Raw genomic sequence first — 15,841 nt, 5'->3', positions numbered from 1 at the left:
TGTTGCCTATGTTCTCCTCTAGAATTTTGATGGATTCCTGTCTCACATCGAGGTCTTTCATCCATTTGGAGTTTATTTTTGTGTATGGTGTGAGATAGTGGTCAAGTTTCATTCTCTTGCATGTAGCTGTCCAATTTTCCCAGCACCATTTATTGAAGAGACTGTCTTTTTCCCACCGGATGTTTTTTCCTGCTTTATCAAATATTAGTTGCCCAAAGAGCCGAGGGTCCATTTCTGGGCTCTCTATTCTGTTCCATTGGTCTATGTGTCTGTTTTTGTGCCAGTACCATGCTGTCTTTGTGATCACAGCTTTGTAGTACAGCTCGAAATCTGGCATTGTGATGCCCCCAGCTTTGTTTTTCCTTTTCAACAGTTCCTTGGAGATTCGGGGCCTTTTCTGTTTCCATACAAATTTAAGGACTGTTTGTTCCAGTTCTTTGAAAAATGTCCTTAGTATTTTGATTGGGATAGCATTGAAAGTGTAGATTGCTCTGGGTAGCATGGACATTTTAACTATGTTAATTCTTCCGATCCATGAGCATGGAATATCTTTCCATCTTTTTATGTCTTCCTCAATGTCTTTTAAGAGTGATTTATAGTTTCTAGAATATAGGTCCTTTACGTCTCTGGTTAAGTTAATTCCAAGGTAACGTATGGTTTTTGGTGCTATTGTAAATGGGATGGATTCCCTAATTTCTCTTTCTTCGGTCTCGTTATTCGTGTATAGAAATGCAACTGATTTCTGAGCATTTATTTTGTATCCTGCCACGTTACTGAATTGCTCTATAACTTCTAATAGTTTGGGAGTGGCTTCTTTTGGGTTTTCCATATAGAGTATCATGTCATCTGCAAAGAGAGACATTTTGACTTCTTCTTTGCCAATTTGAATACCTTGATCCCTTTTTGTCGTCTGATTGCTCTTGCAAGGACTTCTAGTACTATGTTGAATAATAGTGGCGAGAGTGGGCATCCTTGTCGTGTTCCTGATCTTAAGGGAAAGGCTTCCAGCTTTTCCCCATTGAGAATAATATTTGCAGTAGGCTTTTCATAGATGGCTTTTATGAGATTGAGAAATGTACCTTCTATTCCTACACTCTGAAGGGTTTTAATCAGGAAAGGATGCTGTATTTTGTCAAATGCTTTTTCGGCATCAATTGAGAGGATCATATGGTTCCTGAGTCTTTTCTTGTTGATATGATGTATCACGCTGATTGATTTGCGAATATTGAACCACGCTTGCATCCCAGGTATGAATCCCACTTGATCGTGATGGATAATCCTTTTAATGTACTGTTGGATTCTATTAGCAAGTATCTTGTTGAGGATTTTGGCGTCCATATTCATTAGGGAAATCGGTCTGTAATTCTCCTTTTTGATGGGGTCTTTGCCTGGTTTGGGGATCAAGGTAATATTGGCCTCATAAAATGAGTTTGGTAGCTTTCCTTCTGTTTCTATTTTTTGAAATAGCTTTAGGAGAATAGGTATTATTTCTTCTTTGAATGTTTGGTAGAATTCCCCAGGAAAACCGTCTGGGCCTGGAGTTTTGTTATTTGGAAGGTTGTTTATCACTGACTCAATTTCTTCATAATTAATTGGCCTGTTTAAGGAATCAATTTCTTCCGGTTTCAATCTTGGTAGTTTATAGGTTTCCAGGAAGGATTCCATCTCTTCCAGATTGCTTAGTTTATTGGCATATAGCTGTTGATAAAAATTTCTAATAATCCTTCCAATTTCAATGGTGCTCGTCGTGACCTCTCCTTTTTCATTCATAATTTTAATAATCTGGGTACTTTCTCTTTTCTTTTGGATAAGTCTTGCCACGGGTCTGTCAATTTTATTGATTCTCTCAAAGAACCAGCTTCTAGTCCTGTTGATCTGCTCTACTGTACTTCTGGTTTCTGCTTGATTGATTTCAGCTCTAATTTTGGTCAACTGCTTCCTCGTGTGTGGATTAGGCCTGTCCCTCTGTTGCTGTTCCAGCTTCTTGAGGTGAGAATATAAAAACTGCATTTTAGATTTTTCTATTCTTTTGAGTGAGGCTTGGATGGCTATATATTTCCCCCTTAGGACTGCCTTTGCAGTATCCCATAGGTTTTGGACTGTTGTATTTTCATTCTCATTGGTCTCCATAAATTGTTTTATTTGATTTTTGATTTCCTGGTTTATCGAGTCATTCCTGAGCAGGATGGTTCTTAGTCTCCAAGTGTTTGAGTTTCTTCCAAATTTTTCCTTGTGGTTGAGTTCCAATTTCAGAGCGTTGTGGTCTGAGAATATGCAGGGGATAATTTCAATCTTTTGGTATCGGTTGAGACCTGTTTTGTGTCCCAGAACATGGTCTATTCTTGAGAATGTTCCATGGGCATTAGAATAGAATGAGTATTCTTTGGTTCTGGGGTGTAGTGTTCTATATATATCTATGAGGTCCAACTCGTCGAGTATGGCATTCAAAGCCTTTGATTCTTTGCTTAGTTTTTGCCAGGGTGTTCTGTCTATTTCTGATAGTGGAGTGTTGAGGTCCCCTACTATTAATGTATTTTTATTTATATGTCTCTTTATTCTGGTTAAGAGTTGGCTGTGTATCTTGCTGCTCCCCTGTTGGGGGCATATATATTTATAATTGTCATATCCACTTGTTGAATACTTCCCTTAAGAATAATATAGTGCCCTTCTGCATCTCTAACTATAGTCTGTAGTTTAAAATCCAATTTATCTGATATGAGAATTGCTACCCCAGCTTTCTTTTGAGGTCCATTTGCATGAAAGATGGTACTCCATCCCCTTACTCTCAGTCTGAATGCATCTTTGGGTTTGAAATGAGTCTCTTGTAGACAGCAAATGGATGGGTCATTTCTTTTTATCCAATCTGCAACCCTGTGGCGTTTATGGGATGGTTCAAACCATTTACATTAAGACTGATTACTGAGAGATATGATTTTAATGTTGCCATGTTGCCAGTAAAGTCTTTGTTTGTATTGGCTGTGACTTTCTGTTCTGTATCACTCTTGGGGCCTTTTTACTTTTATAGAACCCCCCGTAATATCTCCTGTAGGGCTGGTTTCATGGTTACGAAATTGGTTAGTGACTGGCGATTCTGAAATGTCTTTATTTCTCCATCAATTCTGAATGACAGCCTTGCTGGATAAAGGATCCTTGGCTGCATGTTTTTCTCTGAAAGAGCTTTAAATATGCTCCCCCAACCCTTTCTCTCATTCCAGGTCTGTGTAGACAGGTCTGACGTAATTCTGATGCTTTTGCCTTGGTACGTGAGAAATTTCTTTGCCCTGGCCACTTTCAATACTGTATCCTTGCATCTAATATTTGCGAATTGCACTATGACGTGACGTGACGTGGCGTAGGTTTGTCATGGTTGAGCTCTCTGCCTCTTGGACACGAATGTTTGTTTCCCTTGCTAGATTAGGGAAGTTTTCAGCTACAATTTGTTCAAATATCTCTTCTAGACCTCTGTTTTTCTCCACCCCCTCGGGGATGCCGATGATTCTAACATTGGATTGTTTCATTGAGTCAGTAATCTCCCGTAACCTACATTCGTGGGCGTGGATTTTTTTAAGACCATCTTCTATTTTCATTTTTTCCTCTATTAACCCATCCTCCAATTCACTAACCCGTTCCTCTGCTTCTGCGACCCTGGCCGTCAGAGCCTCTAGTTTTGCCTGCATTTGGCTCATAGAATTTTTAATTTCTGTCAGATTCGCTCTCATTTCTGTCCTTAGGGATTCTATATTCTCAGTAACCTTTTCGTTAATAGTTTTTTCAATTCTACTCATCATTTTGACCATCGTTACTCTGAATTCCATTTCTGATAATTTGGTTACATCCATATCCATTATTTCTGTGGCAGAGGCCACAGAATCACTGTCTTTTCTTTGCTGGGGGGGGGGGCTTCTCCTTCTTGTCATTCTGATGAAGAGAGGTTGCGGGGTTTCCAGAGCCCAAATTATTGACTGGGTCCCAGGCCGTGCCCCTTGTTTTATAGGGATCTTAGGGATGTGGGCTTCTTCTTTAAAGATTTTATTTATTTATTTATGTGGCAGCCAACCAGCGAGAGAGGGAACAGAAGCAGGGGAGTGGGAGAGGAAGAAGCAGGCTCCCAGCGGAGGAGCCCGATGAGGGACTCCTTTCCGGAACGCCAGGATCACGCCCTAAGCCGAAGGCAGGCGCTCAATGACTGCGCCACCCAGGCGCCCGGGTTGTGGGCTTCTTGATTTTTCAGCCTGCCTTCTGTGTTCTGGGGGAGGGGCCTGCCGCGCCGATACTCAGGCAGCCATGTTTGGGTAGAGTCTCGGCGTCCCCTGCGAGGGGGGATGGGGATGGGCACTCCCTGAGCCGGTATTTCCAGGCTTTTGTTCTCTGGCGGCTTTCCCTGGCGGTTTGCTGTGCCTCTTCTGAGAGTCAGAGCAGCAGCGGCCAAATTTCAGCCTCTGTCACAGAACAGAGGGATCGCGGCCCGTTCTCTACTAATGTTCTGGCCACTTTAACTCTGTTTCTGTTGGTGCTGCTCAACCCTGCAGCGTCCGGGATGTGCGCCCCACACCCGGCGTCCCAGCCCTCACTTCCAGGGCCAGCACGTCTCTGTCCTTTGTGTTTCTAATGCCGCCAGCCGCCCCGCGCGCGCTCCCGGATCTCCCGGTCTCAGACTGGATCCAGTGAGCGCACCGGGATTCCGGTGTTCCGCGAGATGCCTGGTGGCGCGCGCACCCGGCTCACGGTCTCAGTCTGCTGTTTTGCGGGTGCCGACCACGAGCCCGCCCGCTCTCTCGTGCAAGTGGCTGCCGCTTCCCGGCGCCCGAACGCGGCGGCTCCCTCCCCCTTCCGTTTATCTTCCGATATCTGTGCACAGTTTCACGGCTCCCCGCTTCGTACCTCAATACTCAGCGCTGGAGATGTTCATTTGTAGAGATCCAGATGCGTCTTCCTGCGTCTCAGGCTGGTGCCGTGGTTGTTTAGGCTGGTCTGGTACCTATCCAGCTCGACTCGGAGGACCGGCTGAAAACGGTGTCTCCTACTCCTCCGCCATCTTAACTCCTCCCCGAGAGATATGATTTTAATGATGCCATGTTGCCAGTAAAGTCTTTGCTTGTATCGGTTGTGACTTTCTGTTCTGTATCACTCTTGGGACCTTTTTACCTTTATAGAACCCCCCTTAATATCTCCTGTAGGGCTGGTTTCGTGGTTACGAAATTGGTTAATGACTGGTGATTCTGGAAGGTTTTTATTTCTCCATCAATTCTGAATGACAGCCTTGCTGGATAAAGGATCCTTGGCTGCATGTTTTTCTCTGAAAGAGCTTTAAAAATGCTCCCCCAACCCTTTCTCTCATTCCAGGTCTGTGTAGACACGTCTGACGTAATTCTGATACCTTTCCCTTGGTACATGAGAAATTTCTTTGCCCTGGCCACTTTCAATACTGTATCCTTGGATCTAATATTTACGAATTGCACTATGACGTGACGTGGCATAGGTTTGTCGTGGTTGAGCTTGGGAGGGGTCCTCTCTGCCTCTTGGACACGAATGTTTGTTTCCCTCACTAGATTAGGGAAGTTTTCAGCTACAATTTGTTCAAATATCTCTTCTAGACCTCTGTTTTTCTCCACCCCCTCAGGGATGTCGATGATTCTGACATTGGATCTTTTCATTGAGTCAGTAATCTCCCGTAACCTACATTTGTGGGCGTGGATTTTTTTAAGTCCAGCTTCTATTTTCGTTTTTTCTTCTACTAACCCATCCTCCAATTCGCTAATACGTTCCTCTGCCTCAGTGACCCTGGCCATCAGAGCCTCTAGTTTTGACTGCATTTGGCTCATACAATTTTTTTTTTTTAAAGATTTTATTTATTTATTTGACAGAGATAGAGACAGCCAGAGAGAGAGGGAACACAAGCAGGGGGAGTGGGAGAGGAAGAAGCAGGCTCACAGCAGAAGAGCCTGACGTGGGGCTTGATCCCATAGCGCCAGGATCACGCCCTGAGCCGAAGGCAGACGCTTTAACGACTGCGCTACCCAGGCGCCCCTGGCTCATACAATTTTTAATATCTGCCAGATTCGCTCTCATTTCCGCCCTTAGAGATTCTATATTCTCATTAACATTTTCATTAATACTTTTTTCAAGTCTACACATCATCTTGACCATTGTTACTCTGAATTCCATTTCTGATAATTTGGTTACATCCATATCAATTAGTTCTGTGGCAGAGGCCACAGACTCATTGTCTTTTCTTTGCTGGGGGGAACTTCTCCTTCTCGTCATTCTGATGAGGAGAGGTTGCGGGGTTGTCCAGAGCCCAAATTATTGACCGGGACCCAGGCCGCGCACCCTTGTTTTATAGGGATCTTAGGGATGTGGGCTTCTTGATTTTTCAGCCTGCCTTCTGGGGGAGGGGCCTGCCGCACCGATACTCAGGCAACCCTGTTTGGGTAGAGTCTCCGTGTCCCCTGAGAGGGGGGATGGGGGTGGGCACACTGTGAGCTGGTATTTCCAGGCTTTTGTTCTCTGGTGGCTTTCCCTGGCGGTTTGCTGTGCCAGTTCTGAGAGTCAGAGCAGCAGCGGCTGAATCTCAGCCTCTGTCTCAGAACAGAGGGATCGGGGCCCGTTCTCCACTGATGTTCTGGCCACTTTAACTCTGTTACTGTTGGTGCTGCTCAACCCTGCAGCGTCCCGGGATGTGCGCCCCACACCCGGCATCCCAGCCCTCACTTCCAGGGCCGTGGCGGCTCTGACCTTTGTGTTTCTAACACCACCAGCCGCCAGCCGCCCCTGCGCGCTCCCGGAGCTCCTGGTCTCAGTCTGGATCCAGTGAGCGCACCGGAGCTCCGGAGTTCCGTGAGAAGTCTGGTGGCGCGCGCTCCCGGCTCACGGTCTCAGTCTGCTCTCTCAAGGGTGCTGGTCCGCGAGTCTGCCTGCTCCCCCATGCAGGTGGCTACCGCTTCCCGGCGCCCGAACGTGGCGGCTCCCTCCCCCTTCCATTTATCTTCCGATATCTGTGCGTGGTTTCACGGCTCCCCACTTCGTACCTCAATACTGAGCGCTGGAGATGTTCATTTGTAGAGATCCAGATGTATCTTCCTGCGTCTCAGGCTGATTCCGTGGATGTTCAGGCTGGTCTAGTACCTATCCAGCTCGACTCAGGGGACTGGCTGAAAAAAGGGTCCCCTACTCCTCTGCCATCTTAACTCCCCTCCACCAAAAACACTTGTTCTATTTGACTTAAAGGATGTTTGGAAAGATGAAAATGTACCTAGATACTCTGTAAAAGATCATATAAATGTGAGTTTTGAGTTTAAAAAAAAAAAAAGGTCTGCTGGTCAATAGGCTCAGAATTTTGGTATTTTCTTGGATTCTTCCACTTTACAGTTCACCCACAATTAGTTACCAAGTATGTCCTCTGAAATATTTCCAATATAAATCCCTTCTTTTTCTGTTTGCACTGCTGCTGCGCTAGCTCAGACTTGTTACTCATACTTAGATTATGACAACAGCCTTATTTCCTAACTAGGAATGCATTTCCTAACTATATTGCATCAAAGTACATTATATTATACAAAGCATTTTAAGAAATGCTTAAACAAACAGAAAAGTACCAAATAAGAAGCAATTCATTTCAATTGGGTCAACGTAGTTGGAAATGCTTTATAGAGGAGAAGGGAAGATGGCATTTGCTAAGTTTACACAATAAGCCTTTTGAGGTTGACAAAATGCCTTCTTTGTCCTCAGAAGCTAATAAAATGTTTTGCATATATTTGATTTTGAAGTAAACTGAATCAGATGAATTTTAAATGGAAAACTATGTTATTCTAGAAAACAAATGCAGTAAATGAAAGGTAACAACCAACATAAATTAAATATAAATTTCATAACTGAAAGCCTTTATCACAAAGGTCATTCTATATTATAAATTGGTAAGAAAATTAACACAAGCACAAAGAGCTAGAAGGTTTAAAACTAGACTGATTTATATTCTATTAAAATCTATGCAATAGGGGCGCCTGGGTGGCTCAGTCAGTTGAGCAGCCAACTCGTGATTTTTGGCTCAGGTCATGATTTCATGGGTCTTGAGATGGAGTCCTACATCAGGCTCTGTGCTCAGCAGGGAATCTGCTTAAGATTCTCTCTCTCCTCTCCCTCTGTCCCTCCTCCTGCAGTGCTCACTCTCTCTCTTGAAAATAAATAAAATCCTAAAAACTTTGTGCAATAAAGCCTGTTAAATTATCTCAATAAATTAATTTTAATAGGCCTATTTTCTATTATACTAGATTTAGAGTTTTAAAATTCTGGCAGAAGCATCTAGAATTGGCAGAAATGAAAGTGAAGCATGTATTAGACTGTATACTGTCATAATTCTCATTCAAAAGATAAGTCACACTAAAAATGTTTAAAAGCAGTATAGAACAATGGTTAACAATATAGACTCTAGACCTAAAATGCCTAGGTTGAATCTGGGCTCTACTACTTACTAGCTAGAGTTTGGCTTTGGGCATGATACCTAACCTCTCTGTTCTTCAGTCTCCTCACCTATAATAATGGTACCTATCTCATTAGGGTAGTTAGTAATGAGTTAATAAATCTGACATGTAAAGAACTTAGTGCCTGATATATAGTAATAGAGCAAGAAATGTTATCTAGCACTGTTTTTTTTTTTTAATGATTTTTTATTATATTATGTTAGTCACCATACAGTACATCCCCGGTTTCCGATGTAAGGCTCAATGATTCATTAGTTCTGTATAACACCCAGTGCACCATGCAATACGTGCCCTCTTTACTACCCATCACCGGTCTATCCCATTCCCCCACCCCCCTCCCCTCTGAAGTCCTCAGTTTGTTTCTCATAGTCCATAGTCTCTCATGTTTCATTCCTCCTTCTGATTACCCCCCCTTTCTTTATCCCTTTCTTCCCCTACTGATCATCCTAGTTCTTATGTTCCATAGATGAGAGAAATCATATGATAGTTGTCTTTCTCTGCTTGACTTATTTCACTTAGCATTATCTCCTCCAGTGCCGTCCATGTTGTAGCAAATGTTGAGAACTCGTTCTTTCTGATAGCTGAGTAATATTCCATCGTATATATGGACCACAACTTCTTAATCCAGTCATCTGTTGAAGGGCATCTCGGCTCCTTCCACGATTTAGCTATTGTGGACATTGCTGCTATGAACATTGGGGTGCATATGGCCCTTCTCTTCACTACGTCTGTATCTTTGGGGTAAATACCCAGTAGTGCAATGGCTGGATCATAGGGTAGCTCAATTTTTAACTTTTTAAGGGACCTCCACACTGTTTTCCAGAGTGGCTGTACCAACTTGCATTCCCACCAACAATGTAGGAGGGATCCCCTTTCTCCACATCCTCTCCAACAATTGTTGTTTCTTGCCTTGTCTATTTTTGCCATTCTAACTGGCGTAAGGTGGTATCTCAGTGTGGTTTTGATTTGAATTTCCTTGATGGCTAATGATTTTGAACATTTTTTCATGTGTCTGTTAGCCATTTGTATGTCTTCATTGGAAAAGTGTCTGTTCATATCTTCTGCCCATTTTTTGATTTGTTTATTTGTTTCTCGTGTATTGAGTTTCAGAAGTTCTTTGTAGATCTTGGATACCAGTCCTTTATCTGTAGTGTCATTTGCAAATATATTCTCCCGTTCCGTGGGCTGCCTCTTAGTTTTTCTGACTGTTTCCTTGGCTGTGTAGAAACTTTTAATCTTGATGAAGTCCCATAAATTCATTTTATCTTTTGTTTCTCTTGCCTTTGGGGATGTGTCATGAAAAAGGTTGCTTTGGCCGATGTCGTAGAGGTTGTTGCCTATGTTCTCCTCTAGAATTTTGATGGATTCCTGTCTCACATCGAGGTCTTTCATCCATTTGGAGTTTATTTTTGTGTATGGTGTGAGATAGTGGTCAAGTTTCATTCTCTTGCATGTAGCTGTCCAATTTTCCCAGCACCATTTATTGAAGAGACTGTCTTTTTCCCACCGGATGTTTTTTCCTGCTTTATCAAATATTAGTTGCCCAAAGAGCCGAGGGTCCATTTCTGGGCTCTCTATTCTGTTCCATTGGTCTATGTGTCTGTTTTTGTGCCAGTACCATGCTGTCTTTGTAGCACTGTTATTATTAGTATCAGTAATAGTATTGACAATTGGATAAAGAATATGCTTTGGCTTTAAATGTATCGTAAAGTAGAGATTACACTGTAGTAGTCGACATGACCTTGGGAGAAAAAAGATTAGATTTGTCCCCCAAAGCCATTGGGCCAAAAATGGTTAAATGCTCAGGCCCTTTCCTGGTCTGTAAGAAGAAAAAAAGCCAATGAGAGATAAAACCCAGCTTGTGATATAATAAGTTGAAAAAAAGGAACCAACGAAAAGCTAGAGCTGCTCTGATGAATAAAGGCTGGAAACTGGAAAGTAACAAAAAGAAGGCTTTAAGAGCTGCTGCAGACAGTGATATTTTCATCCAGCTAAATGATACCCTGAGGCCCAAACCTACTCCTCCAGCTTTTGCTTGTCTAACAAAGATGGGAAGCACAATGTTCCACCAAAGTGCCAAAAGGAACTGTTAACATCTTATTTACTCTAAGCCACATTTATCCTAAGTGGAAAAATGCTCAGCCTATAAAAGTATCTTATCCTAGAACCATAAATAAGCCTTTCTCTTTTTTTCCCCTAAGTGCTTATTGTATGGATTTATTAATTTCCTCAAAATACATGGGAGGGTTTAGAGAAAATTAGAATAATTTGTCTATAAATTAATGAGGCTACAACTGAACAACAGTAGTAGCAAAAGCAAAGAAGAAAGATGAGCACTTTGAGATCACTGCAGAAATTTAAGCAACAGAGAAATAAGGACAACAAATTGGCAGAAAAGTAACTGAAAGGTCAGGGAGCAAAGGAAAATATTTACCTTTAAGCTAGATTAAGAGTATAAAGGTTTCTAAAATGCCAGACTTTTCCTCGAGAAATTATACCCATTCACCACAGAATAAGTAGGTTTGTTTTCCCATATCCTGAAGATTATAATTGGATTTTGATGATTTCTGCCTTCTGAAAGGCTATAGAACATCTGTGGCATCAGATCCAACTCTCGTAATTGGGTTAACACATTAGATTTTTTTCCCACCTTATTCTTTTCTCTGTCCCATAACTTTTCAGGGCTAATGTGTATGTTATGCTAATCTATCTCCCTGCCTCAACCTTTTTCAACCCAGGATTAACTGCCTAATAGGGACAGTTGGAGCTCTTTTTCTACTCATAAAACAAAAAATACCAAAATGAAACCAACTTCTTAAGATACCAGCTACATTTTTTAAAAAGTGGACTGATAAATATAATAAAGTGTTGATGGTTATTAATGCTATTATGGCTACATGAGGGTTTCACTGTATTAGTCTACTTCTATCTATATTAGGTAATTTTCACTAATAAAGTATTTTTCAAACATTGAAAAAATACACTGGCAAAAACATCAACATAATTATATATTTTTTTAAAAAGCCATTTAATAATCACTTTCAAGTATCTTATTATAATCAGAAGGGACTGTAATCCAATTACTAAAATCATCATCTATTCTAGTTATCTCATCATCTTCAGAAAAGCAAATTCACCACATAAGCAAATGTTAGTGATACATATGCAATAACAAAGAGTAAGTGTATTAGATAAAGAAACACTTCACTTAGAGAAAGGCTGTTCATAATTGAGTGTTAAAAGTCTTAGAGTATCTCAGCTGTGAGGGGCAGATGCATTTATACATGCAGCTGCAACTCACACACATGTGTGAGGCTCAAAAGTCCTTTCTGAGGTCATTTTAAATCTCAGTTTTACACATATTCATAGTTCTTTCTTAGGTATATAGAAATCAGCATGATTCTGCTTTCAGCTTTTACATGTATACAAAATAAAAAATCCTGGCCATATGATCTAAAGAGACAGAAACAACCTTTTAAGTAAAAGAAAGCAAAATAACCTTTCACATTTTTACGGATATTTTCCTACCCAACTTACATCAGACCCCAAATAATCTATTATCTCATTCTTTCTATCCAGTGTCTTTTATGAACAAAGTAAGGTGCCTAGGAATTCAATCATTCCAGAGATGAAAAATTATAATCAAATAACTTGCAGCTCATATAGCTAATTATGAGATGACCTTGGGCAAAAATTCATATAGTGAAATCTCCAGCTTAGTGCTCTAATCATTTGAACACAGAGCAAATTTAAGTCTAGTGGTGCTACAAATTATGGATCATCTTGTGGATAATAATGTTTATTAATACTTAGATCTTTGAAATAAAAATAACAGTTACCTTTTTCAGACACTATCCTAGTATACATTTTATATACATTATCTTCAATCCTCACAATAGCTCTGTAAAGTACAGAATTCTCATTGCTAGATTAGGAAAGTAAGACTTAGAAAGATTAAGTGATTTGCCCAATCACTTTCTCAGGTGTTGAAACCAGCATTCAAATCCAAGTCTATCAAAATTACCCAAAGAGAGTGCTTTGCTCACAATTTTATGCAAATATAGATCATATACTACATAGAGCAATGTGACTTACGGAATACCATTTAAACATTATTACCCACATAGAGCCCACCCCCATAATTAAATAGCTATGAATACTTTTTTTTTTTCCTTTTTCTTCCGTTATTTTTTTTTTGCCTAGGGTATATGGGTGGAATCCCAGGTTCCTTGGAGAATAATGGAAGAGACTAATAACAGAAGATGATTAGGATTCCTTTTCTATCAGGGTAATTCAGAAGCAAATGTTTTAACTGTTAGCATTTGTTGAAGCCTACTATGTGCCAAAGGTTTGCTGGGTACTTTATATATGTACCTCATATAAAATTCCTCATCATGAGATACTAAGGGTCTTCTACTTGAAAGAATTCAAACTCTTGCTGGTTTTAATGGGCTTTAGTGATTGCGAATCTTCTTGTCCTTCCTTCCTCCCCTCCCCCACCCACACTATTTCACCCTATTTGTAACCTCATCTTAAGGAGAAAACCAAAACCTCTGATCCTTGGAAAGATCTTAAAGAGTAACTATCATAATAACCATATGTAAAATATAAATATCTCGGCTACAGATAGCTGATAAACATGTGGAATCTAGTGCATAATTCATATAACACTTGCCTCTGGAGTCCCTAGTGCTTTCACAGCATTCAGATCAGATCCTGAGCAGAAAGTATTTTTTGCCCCACGGACAATGACACCTTTCCCCTCTGTCCAATTTTCCAATTCAATCACTTTTTCCAGAAGTTGTAGCATCATAACACCTGTCAGAGAGATGAGGGGGAATGAAAGCACATAAGATACTGGAAAAAGAGAAATAATTTAGAAACTATCAGGAGTCAAATAGGACTCTTAGATCCTACATTCTACAAATATTAACTGAATGTCTATCAAATGTCTATTGTGTTGGTACCATGGGATATACACAAAAGAGGTATATTTGACAGTCCCTGCTTTAGAAATTTACAATATGTTAGTAATCTCTCTATCTTTCTCACTATCTTAATTAAGAAATCACACAAACACATGGTTAGGTAGAAAATGAGAATATATCATACATATTCTAGGAATAGGAAAATTGGAATGAATAAGGGGTATGGTGGTAAGAAAAAATTATTTCTTAGGGTCAAAGTCAAATATAGACCTGACTTCACAGTAGTACACACAGCACACATCTTAGTCAACAAGCTCAACAAGGATTATAAAATCAACAAGCTCATAACAAGAGTTATCCCTGTATTCTGAACTCAAATATAGTACTGCCCCAGAAGACTGAGATCTTAACAATCTATTGGGTATATGGTACTCAAAACAAAGGTAAGATTCCTAACTCTACTCACATGAGAACTATTATAATAGGATGTTAATTCAGGAAAGGGATAGTACATCATCTTATTCCACAGTTGACAAACTATGCTCTAAACCAAGGCATACTATGAAAGTACTTCATAGGCTGCTAATAAGACACCTACCAACTATCAGTTCTATGATTTATAGATCAAATTTTTACCTTAGTGTCATTTCAAAATTCTACTGGAGCTTCTTTATAATGGACAAATTTAAAATGGAAACAGCAGGGACTATAATTCTTATCAGTGGTGATCTTCCAAGTTCACAAAGTTCATAATGCTATCAGTGATTAAGTTTACTCTTTCCTCTGCTTAAGAAAATGCTTTAGAAGCCAATAAAAAGATGATGACAGAGGTTTAAAACTGGTGAAGAATCTGTACCACAAGGTTTCAAAACTTAACTATATAAGCCCCATTAAACTACGTACAGTACTTTGGAATATAAACCCCATGATGTCAAGAACTATTAATCTTTTTGCCATTTTCTGAAGTAACCAACAATGAAGTGGTTCCACAATAAGCGTTAATGTTATTGATTCACAAGTAACTAATGCAGCTATCCTTTCTAATTGCTAATTATGACCTAATTAAAGTAGTAGCCCTACCCTAGGATGTGCTAGGTGTTTTAGAAATATAGTTCTGTCACCAGAGTAGAGATTAAAATCATGTGATAGCAGCTTAGATTTAGTCTCATTCTTTAGCAGAAGAAAGATCTCTATACCTGAGAAGGCATTCATTTTACTTGGATTGTTCAGAGTAAGAATGCCAATGCCACTGTCTTCCTTCTGAAGCTCAATGGATCCACCAGGAAACTGCTGAAGTTTTTTTTTTACTTCTTCCTCATGGTAGCCATGAGATGTATTATAAAGTGACACTCCCATTTGATGTAGTAATTTTGTCCTTACAGACAAAGATGATGTCTTCAAAAGATTTCCTGCCATTTCTGGAAAACAGAGAGAAACATGCAGTAGTCCAGATGAATGCTTTTCTAATATTATATGTTAATAGACCTTTCTGTTTAATTGGCACTACTTCCCCACCTGTAAAAGCACTCTGAGGAAATGGTCAGTATGGAAATCCTTCCCTTTTCCCTCTTTCTCAAACCAAATAATTCACAAAGTATACCATTTCAGTATACCACTGAGAGATGATGATGTAGTTACAGTGCATTTACTGGGATCCAATACACTGGGAAGGTTTAGAAAAATGTTGCTGTTCTGTATTTAGCACCATTTCCTACCTCCTGGCAAGTCTTTCTCATGATAGTAGCTCTTCTTCCTCCAACTCTTTAACTTCTGCAAAATCTAAGAATAAATTCAGTCCAATGTCCCCTTGGAAACAGTCTCTATGCAGGAATGCTACAGGAGCAATCCTACTCTCTAATAGAAATTTCATTCTCAGCATTATTCTTACCTTATGTAACACTTTCATAGGAAACCCTGAGGAATATGGGGAAAGAAATAGGAATGTGTGCATGGTTTCTTGTGTTGCCCAGCATTTTGTCACTCTTCTCTTCTCACTTTATATATACATCCTGGATAATCTCATTTCTGCCCATAACGGTTTTTGCCCTTTGTAAGTATTTTTGTTGACATAAAACATACATTCAAACAGTATACAAATCATAAGTTATACCTCAATGAATTTCACAAGGTAAATACACTCAAGTCAATAACACCCAGATCAAGAAACAGAACGTGAAAACAAACAAAACAAAAACCATGAAGCTCAAAGGTCTGTTGTGTCCTCTCTATCACAACTCCAAATAAGGATAATAATTACCCTGACTTCTAATACCCTAGATTAGTTTGTGTTTTTGAATTTTATACAAATTGAATAGTATATAGCCTTCTGTGCCTGGTTTCAACTGTGTTTGTGACATCCATTATGGTTATTACATGTAATTACAGTCTAAATAGTTTATTCCTCCCATTGTTGTATTTTATTACATGAATACACCA

General features: G+C 40.0%; 1 protein-coding gene across 5 annotated transcripts in view; it reads right to left on the bottom strand.

Annotated features, from left to right (window-relative positions):
* Positions 1 to 15,841, bottom strand: part of ECHDC1 (ethylmalonyl-CoA decarboxylase 1) — an 83,360-nt gene that overhangs the window by 49,251 nt on the left and 18,268 nt on the right. For all 5 annotated transcript variants that reach the window (XM_026504769.4, XM_048226183.2, XM_026504768.4 and 2 more), the window contains exons 2-3: positions 14,602 to 14,823; positions 13,153 to 13,295 (exon numbers count right to left, since the gene is read on the bottom strand). In XM_026504769.4, the coding sequence (XP_026360554.1) occupies positions 13,153 to 13,295; positions 14,602 to 14,821 (363 nt within the window). In that variant the 5' untranslated portion in view covers positions 14,822 to 14,823. The remainder of the gene's footprint in view (positions 1 to 13,152; positions 13,296 to 14,601; positions 14,824 to 15,841) is intronic.

Source organism: Ursus arctos, unplaced genomic scaffold (assembly GCF_023065955.2).
Source record: "Ursus arctos isolate Adak ecotype North America unplaced genomic scaffold, UrsArc2.0 scaffold_13, whole genome shotgun sequence".
Classification (NCBI taxonomy): Eukaryota; Metazoa; Chordata; class Mammalia; order Carnivora; family Ursidae; genus Ursus; species Ursus arctos.
This window is presented reverse-complemented; position numbering and strand designations above follow the sequence as displayed.